Consider the following 21301-nt stretch of genomic DNA (forward strand, 5'->3'; position numbering starts at 1 on the left):
GCATTCAAAATCAATTTTGATCCAAACTATCCAAACAACATGAATTTATAAAAATCACTTTTTACTTTATTGTATCCAAACATAAATCAATTCACATCCAACTCACTTTTAACCAAAATCAATTCTGTCAAACTCAACTCTATCAAAATCAATTCTCTTCAATACCGATGAACCAAACACACACTTATTATAAATTATAATACACATTTAGTTGGTTTTTCCACATCTCATGTAATCTCAAATCCTTCTATTTCGTTTTATCTTTGTGAACCTTGACATTTATACTACACCTTTCTCCATGGATTCCAAAATATTTGCCTTACTATCCTTTTTCCTCTTCATGCTTGTAGCACTGAAAATAAGGAAGAATCTCAAGAAAAAAGGCTCATCTCCAAACCTACCCCCAGGACCATGGAAGCTACCTATTATAGGACACATACATCATCTAGTTACCTCTACACCACATCAAAAATTAAGAGACTTGGCCAAAATACATGGACCCTTAATGCAACTACAACTAGGAGAGATCTTTGCCATTGTTGTTTCCTCACCAGACTATGCTAAGGAGGTACTTAAAACCCATGATGTAATATTTGCATCTAGGCCTAAAATTTTGGCCATTGAAATACTATCATATGGATTCACAAATATTGGTTTTTCACCTTATGGAAATTATTGGAGACATTTACGAAAAATATGCACAATGGAGCTTTTATCGCAAAAACATGTGAGTTCATTCCATCCAATAAGAGAAGAAGTGTTTACCAATCTCATCAAAAGGATTGGTTCGAAGCAAGGGTCATCCATCAACCTCACTGAACTTGTAGTTTCATCGACATTTGCTATCCTTTCAAGGGCTGCATTTGGAAACAAATGCAAAGACCAAGAAGAGTTCGCGTCTTTGGGGAAGGGAGAATCAATTGCTGGAGGTTTTGACATAGGTGAACTGTTTCCTTCATCTAAATGGATTCAACTTGTTTCCGGTTTGAGGCCTAAACTTGAGAGGTTGCATAGACGTATTGATCGAATACTAGAAAACATCATCATTGAACATAAAGAAGCAAATTCAAAAGCAAAAGAATGCCAAGAAGAAGCAGAAGAAGATTTGGTTGACGTTCTTCTAAAATACCAACGTCGCAATGATAATGAAAAAGATATATGCTTAACTGACAACAACATCAAGGCTGTACTCCTAGTAAGGATAATAAACCCCTTGAAGTATAATTTAGATGAATGTTAGATACTTATTATTATTATTATTATTATTATCCACATCGAAACATAGTGTTTTCATGTCTCATTAGCCACATGCATTTTACTTTTCAGGACATGTTTGGTGCTGGAGGAGATACATCGAGTACCACCATAGTTTGGGCAATGGCAGAGTTGGTAAGGGATGAAAGAGTGATGAAGAAAGCACAAGATGAAGTAAGAGAAATGTTCAACACAAAAGGAATTGTTGGTGAGAACTATATTAATGAGCTCACTTATTTGAAGTCAGTTGTGAAAGAGACCTTAAGGTTACACCCTCCAGCTCCTCTTTTACTTCCAAGAGAATGTGAACAAGCATGTGAGATTGATGGTTATCATATACCAACCAAAAGCAAGGTGATAGTCAATGCATGGGCGATTGGAAGAGATCCAAAGTATTGGACTGAACCAGAGAGGTTTTATCCAGAGAGATTCATTGGTAGCTCTATTGACTATAAAGGGAATAATTTTGAGTACATTCCTTTTGGTTCTGGAAGAAGAATATGCCCGGGCATAACATTTGGTTTGGTAAATGTTGAGTTGGCACTTGCATTGTTGTTGTATCACTTTGATTGGAGGCTTCCCGATGGAACGAAAGGTGAGGACTTAGACATGACCGAGCAATTTGGAGCGACCGTCAAAAGAAAAGATGACTTGTACTTGATACCTACTGCTCCTCTTCCTATATGGTAAGATAAACCATGCAAGCAAAAGAAAACTTTGTTGGATTGTAGTAGAGCTAAGGACTTTCTAAATTTGTTATTTCACATTTACTTTTCAAATAAAACTTTGTTTATCTTTGTTGGGTTTATTAGGGTTGGGAATAAACAGCATATGAATATATACTTTTGTAATAATTGAACAAAGAAAACGTGAAAATGATTGTTCTTTCACTTATACGCCCTTTCTTTTTCCCCTCTTAAGAACTTATATAAGGTCATTCATACGTGTTGGGACTAATAATTTGGTCCTTAGAGCATCCACGATGGTAAGTAAATCAATGAGTAAACATTTACGTTTTTCATGTATATGGCGCATGTGTGAACAATGAAGGTGTTGGACCCATTGCTTCAGTTTTTGGTGCCGGAGGTGTTCGAATTAGGGATGGGGTGGTTGGTGAAAGATTAGTCTTTTTTTAAGGATTTTTTTTTTTAGGAATTCTGATCAGATTTATTGATTATTATAAAATAATGACATATGTATACGATACTAGTAGAGCTAGAAATGTTGTTATTTTTACTAACTCTACTTTGCCGTATTGGTTCTCTATTTATTTAAGCCTATAAACAACGTTTGGGAAATATCTCTCGAATGGCTTATAAACACACAAAAAAGTCGTTCGAAATTTGCAAACCGAAATGCTTTAGGGACTAAAAAAGCAAAATTCCTAGTTTAGGGACTCTACCTTGGCGTGTTCTACTCAACATATCATTTGTGAAGGTAATGAGTTTGCAGATAAGCATGTAAAATTTGGAGCTTCTTATGGTAGATTTAAACAAAAGCAAAAAATCATTCTAGTTGAAAAGTATAGACGCCATAAGTTATGTTTTTCTCTCCCTTCTATTAGAAATGCTTTTCTTCAAAAGATAACCAAAATATTATTTCATTGTCAACATAAATCATTTTTCAAGAAAGTAATTATTGAGAAAAGCCTAATTCCTGGATCACCCGGTATGAATGTGGAGAAGAACCAAAACAGAATGGTTCCACCTACTCAAAACTAAGCGGGGATGCCGCCTATTACTAAAATCCCGGTTTTTGCAACAACAGTTGCGTTATTCTATGCAAGAAGAAGACTTTGAAAGAACAAAGAAGTATCTATGATGGGGACAATGAATAGGATCCCAAGGTCGGCCTACTACAACCCCAACAAATCAGCAACTTTATAACGAGGCAAGAAAAGGAACAAAGTCGAAGAAGAAGATTTCAATTGGACTGATCTTTATATCGCTTTCATTCGCCGCTTTCATGCATTAGTTTTGGCTAGACTAGAGAGGACTCGAAGTTAGCGCAGTGAAAGAGAGAGTCAATCTTTAAACATAAGTAGAACATCAAAAATGACTTTTTGAAAAATCTAAAACAAACCCTTAATCTTGGACTAAAAGTCATGAAAATAAAGGGTAGAGGCCTTTGGAAGACATTGTAATTCAGAAATAATATTCTGAACTTTTCATTTTACAGAAATCTCATAAAGGAAAAATTGTGATGAGGTTCTTACTTATATTGCAGATTTATTATTGATGAAAATTGCTTATTTTGCTTGACAAATTTATAGCGAAGGGAGAAAAGTTTGAACCCTAAATGGAATAATTCTTAGTCAGATTCTACTTAATTCTCGCTGAACTCTAGATTATCAAGGTCTCTTTTCCTTGAGAACCAGATGATTAAGTAAAAAACAATATAAGGAGAAAACGGCTAAAATTCTTTTAGGGGTAATATACCAAAGGGGAAAACAGACAGGAGAGAGTATTAGCCTACAAACAAATAAACAACCTCTATATATACCAAAGGGGAAAGAATACTATGAAGGTATGTGAATTGCAGAATTTTATCAGCACTTCACCAATAGCAGTTACAATAAATTTTAGGTGAATTAAAGAATATACACCTTAAATGATTTCTCTAAACAATAAATATCCCAGTAAGCCAACAAAAAAACCAGCTATCCAAAACCAGAAGTTTTCAGAACCTTGGTTTTCAAAAACTATAAAATCAAACTAACAAAGAATGTACCAAAAAGAAAACCAATCAGAAGTTATCAGCATTTGGTCATAGCCTACTAGAAAACCTGTAAGATATTAGTTTTAGATCATTGTGATTCATTTTTCTTTGGAGTTTCCATTTGTGGAGGCAAGAGACTTAAGAAGCTCCCTCTTACAGGTTGATGATGAGAAGAAGCCTTAGCTGATTCATCCTCTTTATCATACAACAAAACCAATATATTAAAAAACTTGGAACGTAACCGTACCAACGATATCAATAGTCACTGTCCACAAATTATGATCAATCATGTAAATGATTTTAGAAATAGTTATAATTAAGTCAAACTTTTTTAAAGATCTAACGATGATGATTGAACGACTTTTTAGAAAGAAACCCGATCGCCAATTTATTCAAGACATGTTAAACTCAAGAGCTTACTAAAAATGGGATTCATTTACTTAAGGAAACTGTAAAACTGGAAGCAAGTTGAAAATGTTGTCAAAGCAATTTTCTCAAGGCAATAAACATCGCAAATAAGAGTTGACCCAGTGAAATGTTCTTCCCCACAAATATTTATTCTCAATTACACAATTTTTGAATCAAATAAAATTGAAAAGGAAAAAAAATAATGAGTACGAGATGAACATTTGTGTGTGTGTGAGAGAGAAATAAATTTATACTAATTCCTCTCAAAAATCGAGAGTAGTCTAGTCCCGTTGTATTTCCATGGAATTTTTACTATAATCACTAAAGATTACAAATGCTCAAGCACACAAACAATAGACTTCTAATGTTAAATCACAACTGAAAGAAACTTCTGACAATCTAACTTAATCAAATAAATTATTTTTGAATTTTACACTTAATGAGATGAAATGTAAATATGTGTATTTATACTTGAATCTTAAAGATTATGTGTGAGTTCATATCCTCTTTATGGTGAATGTATATCTTACCCTCCAGTGAATTTTTTGGTTGATTGCATTTCCATGGTGTAGACGTGCAGGTTGAGGACGCTTGGTCGACGTGAGTTTTCGAGGACGGCGTGATGCCCATCCTTCTTCTTTGCTTATGCTTTTAGAGTCTTAGTAGTAATGCTCTGATTAGGTGTCGGGGATTTATTTTATCCGTTGGATTTATGTTTTGAGGAACCCTTGAGTTCTTATGAGGAAGTATATGGGATTTTGAGAATCATGTCTTTATGTTGTTTTATGTTGAGATTCCGCTGCAACTGTTTATGAATTATAATGGATTATGATTGTTTTGGATTAATGATGAAGTAACATCTTGAACCTTTGTGATTAATCGTTGATTTCATTATTAAATATCGTATGTGGGGTTTAAGGGTGTTACACTTTTCACAAACAAACTTGCCTATTTCCTGGTTTAACTTTATTTATTTATCATCTCAACTCACTTATTTATCTCTGCAATAAATAAGAAGAGGTAATTTTGAAAAAGTAAAATTTAATGCTACTTTGAAATTTGAAAACGACAATTATAAAGGATCAATTATTTTATGAAAAATGAAACTTAAAAAAGAACGAAGACAATATATACATACTACATCTTTCTTATACTACTGTAAAGAAATTTGGACGGGTTAGGCCTTTTATGTCCTAATGTTTTGTCTTTCCATGGCATTCTCTATTGTTGCGTTTTTCTCTTAATTTTGACATTTATGTAATATATTATCATTAGATGCAGGGATGGGTGTATTCGGAAAACATGGTGTAGATGCCCCACCTAAAATTTAGATTGTTTTGAATTATATAGTTCCGCTGATTCCAAACCCAAGCAATATCTCCAATAGAAACTTTTAACAATGATTTCACAAAACACTAGCACACAGGCATAACATGCATACCATTAGTCCAAATATAGATATTTAATTTTTTGAAATAAAAAGAGTGATCCATTAAACAAATAGATAATATAGTAAAAGAATCCCTCGAGTAAAATTACAATACAAGGTACTTGACATGCAAGCCAATCAAATAACAACATAAATAGAAAATAAAAGAAAGTCTTCCAAACATCAATATAAATAGCTTCTTGACACTACTTCTCACATGTTTCTTGCGCCTGTGCGTCATCGCAATCGTCAAACACAAATACACGAAAGGATGAGTAATCAAGTTTCATAAAGTATAATAATAAACAAGACAAACACGTATAAATAACATCAATTCAATTCTTTCATAAGACATAAGTTTTCTTCCAACGGACACATTATCACTCACATGAATACACATTTAATCACAAGACACGTGCATGCACAATTCCTGTAACACTTCTAATTTACACATTTAACAAATATCACAATTAACTCATTAAAAGGCTAAATACGGTTTTTCAATTGGCCAACTCCGGACAATGTGGGAATCATACTTGCCATATGTCATATTAACTATTATACACATAACTTAATCGAACAATTATCACCCTTATCTTAACCATATTATGTCTATTTGTTGTTACCAATTTTAATTAGTAATGCCTGTTTAAAACTCCAATTCTTAATTAGGGTTTTTACCCTTACTCTCTATTCTATACCTCGTTTTATTGTCATCTAAGACTTAGGATTAACCATACTCAGAAAAATTCAATATCTAGAAGATTGAGTGAGAGCTTACGCAAGTTACGTCTTGTAGGAATTACACAATATAAAGATGTCTATAAGAGCAAATGCAAGACAAGACTTCACTATAGGTGTTGTGCCCCTTTTGAATACAATCTGTTCCATGTGTGTCAACTTCGAATGTATGTTATGTTATGTTGTTGTATTTGGCTAACTTAGGTTATTTCTTCTTTTACAACAAAATAGTTTTCATAAAACAACAAAAAAAAAAAAAGTAATATATGGGAATATATAGAAGTAATTTATTTAAATAATTGGGTATCTTAACAATTTTTTTTAATTTACAAAAAGAAATAGATATCTGCTGATACATATACCATTATATTTGCATTTGTATCAACTAACTAATGGGTAATTAAAATATCATTTTATTTTATCTGCAGACTGCAGATACTTGATAAACCATTTGTCTCATGGCCATTGCAGATTTTATCACATATCCAAAAATAAGAAAAAAAATTCCATCCCAATATGAAGGGTATATCTTAGCACATCAACTCATTCCCTTTAAACAAAAAGTGATAACTTTGTTTTTACAAGAAAACAGAACTAACTTCTAAAGCAATAAGTTCTAAAGGATATCAGTTCTGATAAAAAAACAAATTATTATTTTTACAAGACTCAAAATTATTAAAAATATATATATATATATATATTATTACAAAAAAAAAAATGGAATTAAAAATATATTTCAACCTTAATAATTTTAATAACTGGTGATTCAAAATAGAAGGAAAAATAAACAAAATATGTTCCAAAATATTTCAGTCAAGAATAAACAAAACACTCCACAATTAAATGATACTCAGAATAATTCACTAGTGAAAAAAATAAAATGTTTGAAAAGAGAAGAATTTCGTGTTGGGTACCTTGCAAATGTGAGGATAGATTATGGTCTCATTCAACATATTAATTAGAATGTGGGACTTCCTGTTGACAAAATGTTAACATTAATTAATTAACAAATATATCAGCCCCTATTGGTAACGTTTGCTCAAAAAGTTCACTATCCACTCTTTTAATTTCGAAGTACTTAAATCAATTGCAACCGTAAATCGAAAATGGTAAATTGATTTTAAGATAAAGTCTGAAACATAATTTTAAAATCACGTAACAACTTTTTTTTGAAGAATAACTTAACAATTTATATAGTTTTATTTTTCTAAAATAATAATAATAATAATAATAATAATAATAATAGTAGTAGTAGTAATAATAATAATAATAATAATAATAATAAAAAAAAATAATAATAATAATAATAATATTCAGTTTGATTATTATACCATATGTTTTTTTTTATAGATAAAACAAGGGTCATGTTAACCTGGTTAAGGAAGTTAAAAAGAGGAAGTTTTAAATTAAAAATATCACTTTTTATACTTTCAAGACCTTAAATGTACAAGTTTCAACGTAACATTACTACATTTGGCTTCCTTAATCAGTGTCCCCGGGAGCACTAGTTAACATTTCCCATAAAACAAAAGTACTATCTCTGTCCCTAATTATAAGGTCCTTTTGAAAAAATAACGGGAATTAAGATAGTGGATATTTGTATTAAATATGTTTGTAATTACTATTGTTTTTACAATTTTATCCTTTAAGAAAGAGTGTTGGTTTATGTTTTCAACATTCTATTTATTACTGATTGAAAAAAAAGATGTATAATAAATAGGAGCATATATGTAAAGAAATAATTAATGTAGTTGGAAATAGAAAAGAGGTCTTATAAAAAGGGACAAAAAAATTTTCAAAAGGGTCTTATAATTAGGAACGGAGGTAGTAACTTGTATAGAAAAGGCACTCTCTTTCTCAATTTCTATGACATAGTATGTTTCATTATAATTTTAAAATATAAAAAATAAAAAAAAAATAAAAAAGTATGTTTCATTAAACTTTTTTTTTAATAGAAAAGGAGCTAAAGCCCTTTCATTAGATCATTTTGTTTTCTAAAAATATTCAGTTTTTTATTTTTTTTCTCGTGAGCTTAGTTCAGTTGGTATGAACAATGCATAAAAATATGTAAGGTCCGAGGTTCAAACCCTGGCCACCACAAAAAAAAATAAAAAAAATCATTTTGTTTTGCGAATTAGGTCTCAAACATTTAGTGCTAAACTTTCATGCATAGGGAAAATAAAGTAGAATGAACAAAAAAACTAATTAATGAATGTAGATATTAGGATGTTTGTAGCTATTTAAATTTTCTTTTCAGGAACTTGGAACTTTGAAGTAAATCCATAATTAATTTTAAAGTCATCGTCCAAACATGCACCAAATTAATATTGTGAGCCTTGTTTAATTATGTGAATAATAAAGTAAACAATTTTCATAAATAATAATGACGTTGTGTACCTTTTCTATGAACATTTGTTCAATAGTTGTGTTAAGATCACCTTTCCATAGCATATTTTCTTCTCCCACATTGATTGTTGTGAGGTACGGTGCTACTGTGAGTGCAAATGAGAAGATCTTCATTTGAGGACATCCTATAACAATGAAACTGAGCAAAAATGGGAATATGAATGCTTGTTTCCCATAGCAGAAGCTTCTCAAACTTGGCAACAAAGTAAATTCCAAGTTTTCCAAGTTTTCAAATACAATGTTTTCCTTTTCTTTTTCATTGTCAATCTTCACGACATCCAACATCTTCTCACAATTCTTTATTTTTAATGTTTGGAGTTGAACTAAGCTTTTTGCTGTTGAAGATGTTATCAAATAGGTCAGTTCTTTGCAATTTTCCACTTCCAACTTGGTTAAATTTGTGAAAGATGTTGATGATGGTACCAAGCTTATTAAACTTGGACAATTCGATACATAAAAGTCTTCAAGATGTTGAAGCAGAGGATGATCCGGTGGAAAGTTTTCCTGCCATATGTGCTCGAGCTTTTCCAATTCAAAAATCCACAAATTTCTTATTTGCATTGAAATTTGCGTAGTGAGATGATAAGTGGTTCCTTTAGTGGGGAACAATATTTCAAAGGAACCATTACAAACATGAAATGTTTCAAGATTAGGAAATATTGTATGGAAATCATTTAGGAGAATAGTTGGAGTTTCATCGAAGCATTGCAAACGAAGACGTTCAACTTTATGAAAGATGTCTTCTTGACAATAACCATTCAATATTCCCAACATATCTGTGCCATTTACTGCCAATTCATCTAGGTTGGGGCTCAACTGAAAAATAAGCATCCAAAATGAAAATAAATAAATACTAGCGTATTATTACACTCATAAATAAAGAAAAACAAGGTATGTTGGGATTTACCTTTTCAATACAAAACAGGGCTTGTTGCAAGTCTAAATTGTTGAAAGAAAACATTCTTAATGCTTCACAACGATATACATTCAAAGTCTTCAATGAAGGGCAATCTAAAGTATGCTTTCCTTGATAGAAACTCTTAAGATTTGTCAAAAGACATAGTACCATAATTTTTAACTTGGGAAAATTAAAATTAATTTCCATTGACCTAGTTTCTTCCATTGCAACAATTTCCTTCACTCCGCAAGAATTTATCTCAAGCATTTCAAGATGTCCAAGTTCTAGGCATAGTGAATATGGAAAGATATATAACAAGCTTTGGCACATAGAAGCATCCACCTTGCATAAGTTTCCAAAGCTGATAATTTCATGAGGATCCTCATTCCATATGTGCTTCAATTTAGGTAAGCTAGACAAAGTCAATCTTTTCAGCTGAGTTTTCTGTTTAATCAATATTTCTTGTGACTTCATACCTTTCACATCAAACACTGCTTCTAATGAATCACAATCTTTTACTTCTAGTTCTTCCAATCCAAGTAGCACTTGAAGAACATTTGATGGAAAAAGTACATGTGATAAAAAATCACATCTTTCTACCACAAGATGTTTCAAATTGCAGAACACGCTATGATGAAGTTGACCATACCACAAATCCTTTAGCTCAGGATAGTCAGATAAGGCTAAGTACTTGAATTCACCAAATGCAACCTGATTATTCAAATTAATAAAAATTGCTTTTAAACAATAATCTTCCACCTTCCAAATGAACATGATCTAGATAAATAGTCTTAAAGTAACCCAAATATAATAAATTAAATTAATGGATGAAAGTAAAACATACCTTCTCATCAAACATCTTCTTTATGGTTCCATTGAGGTCACCCTCCCAATGATTTCCTTCCTCAGTTTGTACGTTTTGAAGATTTGTTGTGTTGGTAACTCCTAATGAAAAAAGTTCCATTCGAGGACATTCTTTGACAACTACAACTTCCAGCAATGGAAACATAATCGGGCATCGGCATGAGCAAAATCGACAGAGCCTTTGTAAAGAAACTAGTTCTATCTATTGTAAACTGCAAAAGGATATCTCGTTTGTCTCATCTTCTTTACCGTTCACTATATCCTCAAGCCAATTACACATTGTAATCTTCATTGTTATGAGTTTGACAAGACTCTTTGCTGTTGAGTGTGTTATCAAATTTTTCAACCCATTGCAGCTTGTTACCTCCAAATAGGTCATGTAACTAAAGGTAACTGAGGATGGAACCAACTTTATCAGACTGGAACACTGGTAAACATCAATGCTTTCAATAAAATGTAGAAAAGGATCCATTTGAAATCCTTCTTTACATATATATTTAAGCTTGTGCAACTGCCATAATTTCAATTCTTTGAGTCGCGGGCTAAATCGAGGTGTACTCTCCACACTTGTAAGTACCTCCTGCAAAACCAAAATTATACTTGAGAAACATATATATATTTTCCCCTATCAGTTTTTGAAACAATTAAAAACATTCTACCTTGTGTTAAGTAGAATATTATCACATAAAACTATCAATCAATAACAATCAACCAACGTAATAGACATGTTGAATATATAAACATTGAAAAGAAAGAGAAAAAAAAAATTGTGCATGTAGAGGAAGAATATGATATATATTTGACGCTACCCTTACTTCTTCGATCACAAAAAGAGGTTGATATGTTGAGATATTTTGCTCATCATTTCTGAAACTTTCTTGGTGTCTCAAAGTTTCTGCCTTAAATAGCTCTATTTTCGGACATCCAGACAAGATGATTGTTTTCAATGATTTACATTGAAGGGAATGGACCCCGACAAAGAATGCCTTCAGTTGGGTCAAACAATCAAGTGTAATGGATGTTAAATGAGGAAACATAAATTGAACTATCTCATCAATTCCTTCCTCCTCGGCAACAATTTCTTGAATCTCACACTTACTTACTCGAAGACTTTGAAGTTGCATCATATCTCTACCCACTGAGAGTGGAAAGAGGCTTATCAAGCTTTCACATTCCACAACAGATACATAGCTTAAATTTTGAAACCTCATAGTGTAATGTGGGTCCTCCTTCCATACATGTTTCAGTTTTGGAAGATTAGATAGTTTTAATTTCTTCAATTGACTATAATTCTGCACAACAATTTCCTTGACAAATTCACCTTTCAAATCAAAAACTGCCTCCAATGAATTACATTCTTCAACGTCTAATTCTTCCAGATTCATCAACACTTCTAGCAAGTTAGGATGAAAAAGCACATCTGATAAAAAATCACATTTATGAACAACTAGATACTTCAAACTCCTAAATGTGTTATGCTGAAGTTGACCATACCACATTTCTTTTAACTCAGGATAATCAGAAAGTTTTAAATGCTTGAAACTACCAAATCCGATCTGTTAAAACAATTGTATTGTGAGTTAGTTCAACAAAAGTAGTAAAATATAATGCACTTACAAAATAGTCTTTTACACACTAATTAATGTAAAACTCAATTTAACAATTCTATTCATTTTAAAATTAAGGATAATAATAATAATAATAATAATAATCTTCCCTAATGATAACTTTTAAAATTAGTCTAGTCAAAAAAAATATTAGTAGTTGGTTGTTAGTGTGTAGATTGTTAGTATAGTGCTCTATATATATAGGATGTAATCACCTCATGTAAAAATACTTTTCATCATTTTGTACCAATTTTACATTGATCTTATGACTTTAAGCTTTTTCTCTTCTTTCCGTGGATGTCATGTTTCTTAACAATATTTTTTAACAAGCCTAAAATTATGCTATTAAGAATTAGTAGTCAAGTTCATATATGAACGTACGTTTTGCTATCCAAAAAAGACGACAAACTCTTGAAGTTCATCATTTTTTTTGGGTATATGGGCTCCATTATAACCTTAGGTTCTATTTCTTTTTTTGGTGTTAAACCTCCAGTTCTTAAAGAAAATGAGCTGGGAGGCTTGGCCAAAAAATATTTCACCCATGAATCGAGCTCATTTTCTCACGAACGGTTCGTCCTTGGTAAAGCTGAATAACTTGGTTCCTAAAGGAAATGAGCCCTTGTAACCACTTGAGCTCAATCATTTGGTTTTCAGGGTCCATTTCTATGATTTTTTTGACAAATATGATTTTCTTTCTTTTGATACTATGTATCTCTTTTGCTTTTTATTTTTTTACAGTATTTGCGATATACTTTTAAAATCTCCAAATAGTTGTTTTTCTACAAAGTTTCTAACGTAAATAAAAAATCAACTTTATACATCCAAAGAGAACAGAAAACTAGAAACACAATTCATGATATTGTTACACGAGAAATAAAGTAGTGAACCAAGCATACCTTAACTTCAAACATGTTGTATATTGTATCGTTCAGGTTTGCCTTCCATACCCATTCTTCATCATTTTCTGCAATTTTAACTTTTTGAAGAATTGGTGTACTTGTGTTTCCCGTTGAAAAAATCTTCATGCGAGGACATTCCCTCACAGTTACTTCCTCCAACAATGGAAACTTCATGAAACACTTACTAGAGCAAAATTTGACGAGGCTTGGCAAACATTCCAGTTTCAAAATTTGTAAACTTATAAAAGCAATGTCAACATTTTCTACTCCAGTAATTATTTCTTCAAGTGAACTGCAGTCTTCTATTTTCAACATTGTGAGATTACCCAAACTTCGCGCTGTATGAGTTGTGATTAAATATTTTAGCCGATCGCATTTCATTACCTCTAACTTAGTGAGATGATTAAGGGTGACGGAGGAAGGCATCAAATTTGACAAACTAGAACAACTACGAACCAGTAAGCATTCAAGGAACTCAAGAACTGGGTCAATTTGGGATCCTTCCTCACATATATGTTGAAGTTTAGGTAATTCATTCAATGACAGATTTTTTATTTGTGTATGAGTCTTCTCACTTATTTCTCCTTTATCTTGAAATATCTCCTTGAAGTGACTCACCTCAACAATTAGTGACTCAAGAGTATGCACATTTCCAAGAAACCAATGAGGAAATCTAGCCCCTTCAATCTTATAGCTAGTCAAGCCTACACAGGTCAATCTGCTAAAGAGGGCACTTGAGTTTTGGGTTTGCAATATCATGTCAGCATTTGCCTGTTCCATCCTCAACTCCTCCAAGTTTGGAATCACCTAAAAAATATTTAAACAACAATGTAACAGAATTACACATTTTATTACTTTGTGAAACTTTAGTACTCCAAAAAAACAAAATTGCATTTTTAATTTAGAAATCACAAATAAATATTTTTTATTGATAAAAGACAATAGACAGTGACTGTGTTTACACCATCTAATTCAACTGTTAGAGTTGAATGAACCAGAGTCATTCAATTGAATATAAGTATAATAACTGTTTGATATTTCAAATGAATAACACTAATCCCTTACTGTAAAAATTATGATATTTAAAATTTATATGATATGCATACCTCTTCGGCAATGAAAAGTGGTTGCTTTGTTGAAACCGATTGTTCTTCATCTCGAAAATTGGAGTTTTTTGTAGACAGAGTTCTGAACAAATTCAAATTTATACAACCAGTAACATTAATTTTCCTCAAAGATGGGCATGCTAGAGTATGATTTCCAACATAGAAACCATTGAGTTTATCTGAGCCCCAAAGCAATAAAGTACTTAGTTGATTAAACTCAAATATGGGAGCTTCATTCGCTCTAGATTCTTTCTCCTCCGCTGCAACAATCCTTCATGTTTACACAATATTTTAGACTAAGTTCCTTGAGATGTGAGCAACGAATGGCTACGGAGAGTGGTAACAGATACTCCAAGCTTATACACTTAACTAGATGTATATTTATTAGATTTTGAAAACTAAGAATTCCTTGAGGATCTCCACTCCATATCTTGTTCAGCTTCCACAATCCAATTATAATAAGCTCTTTCAAATGTGATGTTTCCTCTACACTGTTATTTTCATTCAAAGTCAGTTCAAATATTTCTTCAACTGAAGCACAATTTCTAACCTCCAACATCTCAAGCTCATTATATGTGTTTTGCATTGAAGAAGGAAAAACCACCACAATTTTCTTACAATTGTTCACTTCCAACATCTTCAATGTTTTAAATTGGTGATGCCATACTGTCTTCAAGTTGTCCATATCCTTCAATATGATTTTCTCTAATTTCAAGAAATGAACCTATGAATTCGTAAATAACCACTATTAGTATAAATAATTATTTAAATTGCAAGTTCCCGATAGTAGAATTACCATACCTCTTTTACTGCATTATTTCTATCTTCTTTAACTATTATCTCCTCCATCATAGAACAATTACTTATTTCAAGGTGTTTAAGGTTCATAAAACTTTCAACCAAAGTAGAGGAGAATAAATACTTCAATCCAACACAATTATCCACAATCAAGCAAGTCAAGTTGCACATAGATTGATGATTATCATGCCAAACTTGATTCAAATTGAGAAGTGAGCTCAATTTAAGGGTATCCAAATTCGGAAACTCAACCTACATAAAACCAAACAAACAGAAATCATTACTGAAGGCTTATACAATACAAGAGTGATATGCAATATAAGAGTAATACAATTTCAGAGATGAGTAATACAATTTGATATACAAGAATATGAAAAACTAATAGTTTAATGAAAAAGTAAAAACTATGAAACAATATGAAATATTTAAATACAAGAATCTAGTTAAACATTTCTAAAGTATAAAAACTAACTTTTAACATTGCAAATCTTGAGCAAGATGTAATCGTTATTACTTTTATCAGTTCTTGAAATGGCGATATACATCCACTATAGTTTTGTAGTTAGAAAATAAATAAGTAAGCATAATTGTTTTTTGAACAACAAATATTAATCTTGCTCATTTACGTTATTTTTGCTCAATTGTTTTTTCACTAAAAGTACCAATTTATTCATTAATTAATTTGTCTGTTCACAAAATTAAAAAATACATCATTTGTATCTAATGAAGCTGAAGACAAAATAACATACCTGAGCATTGAAAAATGGTGTAGAAGTGTAAGGCTCTAGACCTTGATACTTTTGCTTACTTCTCAAATGTGTCAAATAGTAAGAGGAAAAATTATCAAGTGTCTGCAAATGTTCTAAAGTCAAAGAACGCAGTAGAAGAAACTCAATTTTTTCATCGGTGATATCATTATTTGCACTTGAATTGTTGTCTCCGAACACTATCTCCTTCATAGAATTGCACCGACAAACTTCAATCTTAGAAATGTGGGAAAGTTCTTTAACCATTGCAGAGGAGAATAGATATTTTAATTGGACACAATTTTTTACTTTGATAACACTGAGATTTCCAAAAGAAGTATTTGAAGGTTGACCATGACATATATGCTCCAAGTTTTTAAGACTGTGAAGTACTAGTGTTTCCAAGATGGGAAAGGACACATGGATTTGATTCCTCTTATTTTTAAAGTCAACAATGTGCTTCATATTTGCATTATTTTGGACGTGGAGATGTTTCAGAAACGGAAATCCTTCCCCATTTAGTTGATAAAGCACATTTTGAATTCCATCTACATCATCCAGGTACAAATTCTCAACACCTTTAATCAATACTTTAATTCCATGCTCCAAATGTATGTTTGTACCAAGTTTGAGCATCAATGTTTTTAAAGTTCCATCCTTAATGTCAGACCAGTCCCATACATCTCCAATAGCTATTTTATATTTTTCCAGCTTCTCAAACACCAGTTGCAAGTCCCTTGGCAACATCCAAGTCTCGCGAATGTGCAATTCTAAAGCTGTCAAGTTGGGTAGTTTTCGAAGCTCGGCAATGCTAGCATTTCCATTTTGAACTGTTGAATTCACATCTTTCCAATTAATAGAGGTATTTCCCATGTACAACTCCTCCAAGTTAGTCAAACTTGATATGATGTTGGGTGGGACCACTTCTATTCCTGAATGGTTTAAATCAAGCATTCTCAATTGAGTCAATTTCCCTATTTCTCTTGGCAACTTTGTCATTGAAGATTTCCAGAGGCGAAGAATTTCCAAATTTTGCAAAGCTTCTATTGCATCCATGTTTTCCAAAATGCAATGATTCAAACACAATGTTTGAAGGCCTGTTAGAAACCGAAATGATGTGGGTAATGATGACAAGTTCAAAGACGTTAAATCTAGCGCTACAAGGCTTCTCATACCCTCAAAAAAGGTATCAGGGATTTCTAAAGATTGATTGTTATTGCAAAAATAGAAAAGCTTAATGTTTGGACAATCAATCGTTTCAGGAAGCTCTTGCATATAACACCTATCGAGAACGATCTGCGTGCACCTTTTCAAAAAATCCTTGGTTGGCCATTTCTCATCAAATTGTTTTCTTATAAATAAATGTTTGTCCCTACATGCTATGGAGATAGCAAAATCACGAACAAAGTCATGCATTTGGATCTTTGCATCTGTTTTAACTTCAAGCAGAAGACAAGTCGCCTCCAAAGATTTGATTATTGTGTAAAGTTTGTTTCTTGCATCATCCACTGTATGCTTCAATATGTCTAATCCCATTGCAACTTGGAGAAAGTATTCGATATCATTACCTGGCAGTGATGCAAAAAGTAAGAAGAGAGCCCTCATTTCATCACTTTGCAATGAGCTGTAGCTTAATTCCAAAGCAGAATAAGTTTCGGAATCCATCTGATCTGTATGATCATTACTTTGTAATTGTCTGAATGCATTTTTCCAAGACCGGATATCCCTTTTATTTTTCATTGCACCCGCTACCGTCACTACCCTGAGAGGCAAACCTGCACATTTTTGGGCAACTTGAAATGGTATACCTTTCAAATTGCTATCATTGACCACATCCCCAAGCATAAATTGAAACAAGCTCCATGTCTCGTTTTCACTCATAAGTTCAACTTTGAAAGAGAAATCCTTTGGAACATCCATTTGAAACAACACATCTTGATCTCTACTTGTCATCAACAATTTACAACCTTTATGTTCATCACCAAATGGAATCCCCACTATTTTCAAATCAAGTTTGGTCCATACATTATCTAGAATGATAAGGATACTTTTCTCCATCTTGATTCTCTGTCTTAGGCGTTGTGCTTTGCCAAGAATAGTCGTCTCTTTGAATTATAGATTCAAAAAATCTGCAATCTGCTCTTGAATTAATTTGATGTCTGGATTTTTCGATACTTCTGTCTTAACCACATTATCGAACAACTTACGTTGCTTGGCTATTTGAGCAACTTTCTCCACTAGAGTGGTCTTGCCGACCCCACCCAACCCACAGAGCCCAATATTGCGTGAAGTAGGGTCTGCTAAAGCCGTCACAATGTCCTCCGTAAGCGACTCCCTTGTGTCATACTTTTCACCATCTCTTGTTGGGAATGAGGCTACTACATCTAGAGGGGGAAGGTAACCAACTTGATCAAAAATCCCTTTTCCTTGAACTTGAACAACATCTGTTGCAATTTTTGTGGCATTCCTACTTAGTTGATGACGTAAAACCAAGTTAGGGAACGACAATGCTGAGCACCCACCATTGGGACGGCGAGGATCGTTTTGAAGCTGATTCGCCTCTTTAATGACCCCGTCCACTTTCTCCAACCAATTCAGAACATCTTTTTCAATTTCTCTACCATTTCCCCTTTCACTTGCAACTGAATGGTTCACTCTTTCTCTTGCAGCCTCAAGGTCTCCAACATGATTGTTTAATGTCTTGAAGTTATCTTTGTAGAATATTAAGTAACTTGCTAGACGTCCGATAGGCACAACTGTATATTCTGCTATTTTTCCAACAACAGAAATTAAGATTTCCATTGATTTTCTTTTCTTCTCTTCTTCCTTATGACTTGAGTCAAAATCTGAAAGTAAAAGTAAAAGATACTATTTATGGATGAGGGCAAAAGAAACAACAGGGCCGGATCCTGGGAGGTGCAAGCAGCTCTACATAACCGGGCCTCCAAAATTTGGGGGCCCAAACTTATAGTATAAAATAACAAAGCTCTAACAACAAAATTATAATTATTTTCGTAAAAAATAAAACAAAACAAACGTTATAAACATTGTTTTCTCTTTAAAAAAAAATTGAGTTTTTTCTTATGGGCCTCTCTTTATTTTGAGAATCGGACCACAAATTTCATAGGAACGGCCCTGAACAAGGGTAACATTTGGAAATGTGTTGGAAATGTGAGGACATTAACACATTACTCTCTTTATTTGAATAAAAGATGTTTATAGCATTTCATTAATAATCAGGTGATTAACACATGCTTTGGTTAGAATTAAAAAATGTAGACTGTTTAATTGAATTTCATTACAATCATGGGTAACCAATAAAAAATTTAAGACTTGTATTTTTATAAAAAGATTAAATTACTTTTTATCTATATAAAAAATAAAAAAAAACCGAATTAAGTTTTAAGGTGTTGTTTTTATCCCATGTACAATGTGCTAATTGTTTTTTTTGGGTTCTTGGATAATTATGTTCCTTTGTAATACTCTGAACTCAATATTTTGTCCTAAGCATTTTATTTTTGAGAGATAAATATAATTCATTTTAGAGATCAAGAAAATGTTTTCTAGTAGTCACATAGATTGGATAACCACAATCTATGTGACTTTAGAGCTCACATAGATGTGATTTCTAGAGTAGTCCGTTTGAGAGGTAGACAAACCCTCTAACAAAAAAAACTAGATGAATTATTGTCGACTAGAGAATAAGTAGCGGACCCATGTTTGAAAGATATTAATATGGTTAAAGATACTAAATTCGGTAAGTAAAAAAGAAAAATGATCGAGTTCGAACTCAGGTTTGGGCATGCAACGTTGTTATAATTGTTAATGTGAGTTTTTCGTTAATTGGTATAAAAACTTAGTTACAACGGTTACGCGTCGAGAATACATTATTAAATTACAAAAAAGAAAGATCATTAGGCGTGTTGGCCATGGCCATGTTTGAAGAACATGAACCCTCTTAAATTACAAACTATTAGTGAAGAAGAACAAATTAATGCCTTTTCAAAACAAACAAAAAATGCGTACTTACTTGTTCAAGACACTCCAACCTTTTTTTTTTGGAAGGAAGATACTCCAACCATTGAAATGAACAGAATATATGAGATAACCTTTAAAACTGAATGATTTGAAAAGAACGAAAACAAAAAAATATTAAAACAAACTTCAATAAAAAAATTGCAAAATATATGAGATAAATTTCCATCGCTATTTTTCAGTTTTGGTGTTAGGATTTGACACTAGTTTATTTAAAAATAAAAAATAAAAAAAACAAACAAACTAGTGTCAAATCTAAAAGACAATGTGCAAAGCTCTTTTTTGTTTCAGCTCAAAATCTCTGATGTGGGTTTTAGGATTTGGACTAGACTGTTTAGTAGATGCATGCTTAGGAAGAGTAACATAATATTCAATCGGTCTCATTTTAATTATCTCTTTGCCAATTTTTCTTTGTCTTAAAATAACTTTTTTTTGAGGGATTTGTCTCAAAATAATTGCCCCTTTAAAATAATTATAGTTGCCCCACTTAGGTTGGTCTAGTGGTAATTGGCTTAGGACCTGGGAGTATCCTCCTCCTCAAAATCTCAGATTCGATTCTCTCTGATGTCAATTTGGATGGGTTAATTTAGTCTCTTCAAAAAAAAATGATATTTTAGTAGATATTTATTGAATTTCACTTCACTTAACTACTTCACTAACTACAATTAATAAGGATATTTTAATAAATATTATATTTTTTACCATTACGATATATCAACTCAACTAATTATTTTCTTTAAAACCGTATACAAATTTTAAAAGACAAATAGTATAATGAGACGGAGGAGTAAATTAATTTAATTAGTTGTACTTTGTACGTAATACACCTACTCCCATAAATATAGTTATTGACTTATTGTTAGTTAGTTATACTTTGCAACTTCAAACCCTCTTAAATCCAATTAATTTCCATGGTCACAATTATTTAGTTATTGACAAGATCGGTTTTGATTGGTTCGATTCGATTTTGAACCAATCCAGATAAGGATGGATATATTTTCAATTTAGTTCGGTTTGAACTTTCGGTTTCGTCAATTTTATCCAAACCACTTACACCTCTATATTTGATGGGTCTAATATTTTATATAATACATTTTCAAAACTTTCGAAACTATATAATAAAAAAAAAAAAATGGATACAATCCCAACTCAGACCAAAGACTCACTTTTTTAACACACCCTCAATTGTTGATTTACGTCACCCAATAAAATAAAAAAATTACGTTAAAAATACTAAAATTCATTTATTTTACATGAACTCACAACACATTTAATACGAAACAAATCCTAACTAAATATTTTATCAAATATTCTAGAGATTAAAAACTTACCTCAAAAAAAATGTAGGGTGATCAGATTCAAACATAGATTCATGTATATATTATGCAACAT

The 21301-nt window shown here is 32.0% G+C and overlaps 4 protein-coding genes across 5 annotated transcripts; 1 reads left to right on the top strand and 3 right to left on the bottom strand.

Annotated features, from left to right (window-relative positions):
• The first annotated feature begins 240 nt into the window (after positions 1–240).
• LOC25485771 (cytochrome P450 71D11) lies at positions 241–2150 on the top strand. Its single transcript, XM_013611629.3, has 2 exons — positions 241–1195; positions 1327–2150. The coding sequence occupies exons 1-2, from the start codon at positions 299–301 to the stop codon at positions 1942–1944; spliced, it is 1515 nt and encodes a 504-aa protein (XP_013467083.1). The 5' UTR covers positions 241–298; the 3' UTR covers positions 1945–2150.
• Positions 2151–5792: 3642 nt separating this feature from the next.
• On the bottom strand, positions 5793–10891 carry LOC120580581 (uncharacterized). Of its 2 annotated transcripts, none has more exons than XM_039834528.1 (4): positions 10699–10891; positions 9864–10565; positions 8948–9772; positions 5793–6039 (listed from the first exon to the last, which is right to left on the bottom strand). In XM_039834528.1, the coding sequence occupies exons 1-4, from the start codon at positions 10861–10863 to the stop codon at positions 6016–6018; spliced, it is 1716 nt and encodes a 571-aa protein (XP_039690462.1). In that variant the 5' UTR covers positions 10864–10891; the 3' UTR covers positions 5793–6015. The 2 variants fall into 2 exon arrangements, with proteins under 2 accessions (XP_039690462.1, XP_039690463.1); XM_039834529.1 differs by lacking the exon at positions 5793–6039 and adding an exon at positions 7464–7525.
• LOC25485773 (uncharacterized) lies at positions 10883–14564 on the bottom strand. Its single transcript, XM_024771998.2, has 4 exons — positions 14331–14564; positions 13222–14031; positions 11534–12274; positions 10883–11298 (listed from the first exon to the last, which is right to left on the bottom strand). The coding sequence occupies exons 2-4, from the start codon at positions 14002–14004 to the stop codon at positions 10921–10923; spliced, it is 1902 nt and encodes a 633-aa protein (XP_024627766.1). The 5' UTR covers positions 14005–14031; positions 14331–14564; the 3' UTR covers positions 10883–10920.
• LOC112417094 (probable disease resistance protein At4g27220) lies at positions 14534–19997 on the bottom strand. Its single transcript, XM_024771993.2, has 4 exons — positions 19905–19997; positions 15878–18720; positions 15132–15380; positions 14534–15054 (listed from the first exon to the last, which is right to left on the bottom strand). Exons 2-4 carry the CDS (start codon positions 17930–17932, stop codon positions 14572–14574), a joined length of 2787 nt encoding a protein of 928 aa, XP_024627761.1. The 5' UTR covers positions 17933–18720; positions 19905–19997; the 3' UTR covers positions 14534–14571.
• Positions 19998–21301: the final 1304 nt, after the last annotated feature.

Source organism: Medicago truncatula, chromosome 1, assembly GCF_003473485.1.
Source record: "Medicago truncatula cultivar Jemalong A17 chromosome 1, MtrunA17r5.0-ANR, whole genome shotgun sequence".
NCBI classification, from domain to species: Eukaryota; Viridiplantae; Streptophyta; class Magnoliopsida; order Fabales; family Fabaceae; genus Medicago; species Medicago truncatula.

What these genes read in the sequence shown, in the direction of transcription:
- LOC120580581 (XM_039834528.1), bottom strand. Translation starts at nt 10,863, where the DNA reads ATGTTTCCATTGCTGGAAGTTGTAGTTGTCAAAGAATGTCCTCGAATG. An exon ending in CCCTGTTTTGTATTGAAAAG is followed by an intron (nt 9,773 to 9,863) that starts GTAAATCCCAAC and finishes CTTATTTTTCAG; the next exon opens with TTGAGCCCCAACCTAGATGA. An exon ending in AACAAATGTTCATAGAAAAG is followed by an intron (nt 6,040 to 8,947) that starts GTACACAACGTC and finishes GATGACGCACAG; the next exon opens with GCGCAAGAAACATGTGAGAA.
- LOC25485771 (XM_013611629.3), top strand. Translation starts at nt 299, where the DNA reads ATGGATTCCAAAATATTTGCCTTACTATCCTTTTTCCTCTTCATGCTT. An exon ending in ACATCAAGGCTGTACTCCTA is followed by an intron (nt 1,196 to 1,326) that starts GTAAGGATAATA and finishes TTTACTTTTCAG; the next exon opens with GACATGTTTGGTGCTGGAGG.
- LOC25485773 (XM_024771998.2), bottom strand. Translation starts at nt 14,004, where the DNA reads ATGGAACAGGCAAATGCTGACATGATATTGCAAACCCAAAACTCAAGT. An exon ending in ACAACATGTTTGAAGTTAAG is followed by an intron (nt 12,275 to 13,221) that starts GTATGCTTGGTT and finishes TTGTTTTAACAG; the next exon opens with ATCGGATTTGGTAGTTTCAA. An exon ending in CTCTTTTTGTGATCGAAGAA is followed by an intron (nt 11,299 to 11,533) that starts GTAAGGGTAGCG and finishes TTGGTTTTGCAG; the next exon opens with GAGGTACTTACAAGTGTGGA.
- LOC112417094 (XM_024771993.2), bottom strand. Translation starts at nt 17,932, where the DNA reads ATGGAGAAAAGTATCCTTATCATTCTAGATAATGTATGGACCAAACTT. An exon ending in CACCATTTTTCAATGCTCAG is followed by an intron (nt 15,381 to 15,877) that starts GTATGTTATTTT and finishes GGTTTTATGTAG; the next exon opens with GTTGAGTTTCCGAATTTGGA. An exon ending in GAAATAATGCAGTAAAAGAG is followed by an intron (nt 15,055 to 15,131) that starts GTATGGTAATTC and finishes ACGAATTCATAG; the next exon opens with GTTCATTTCTTGAAATTAGA.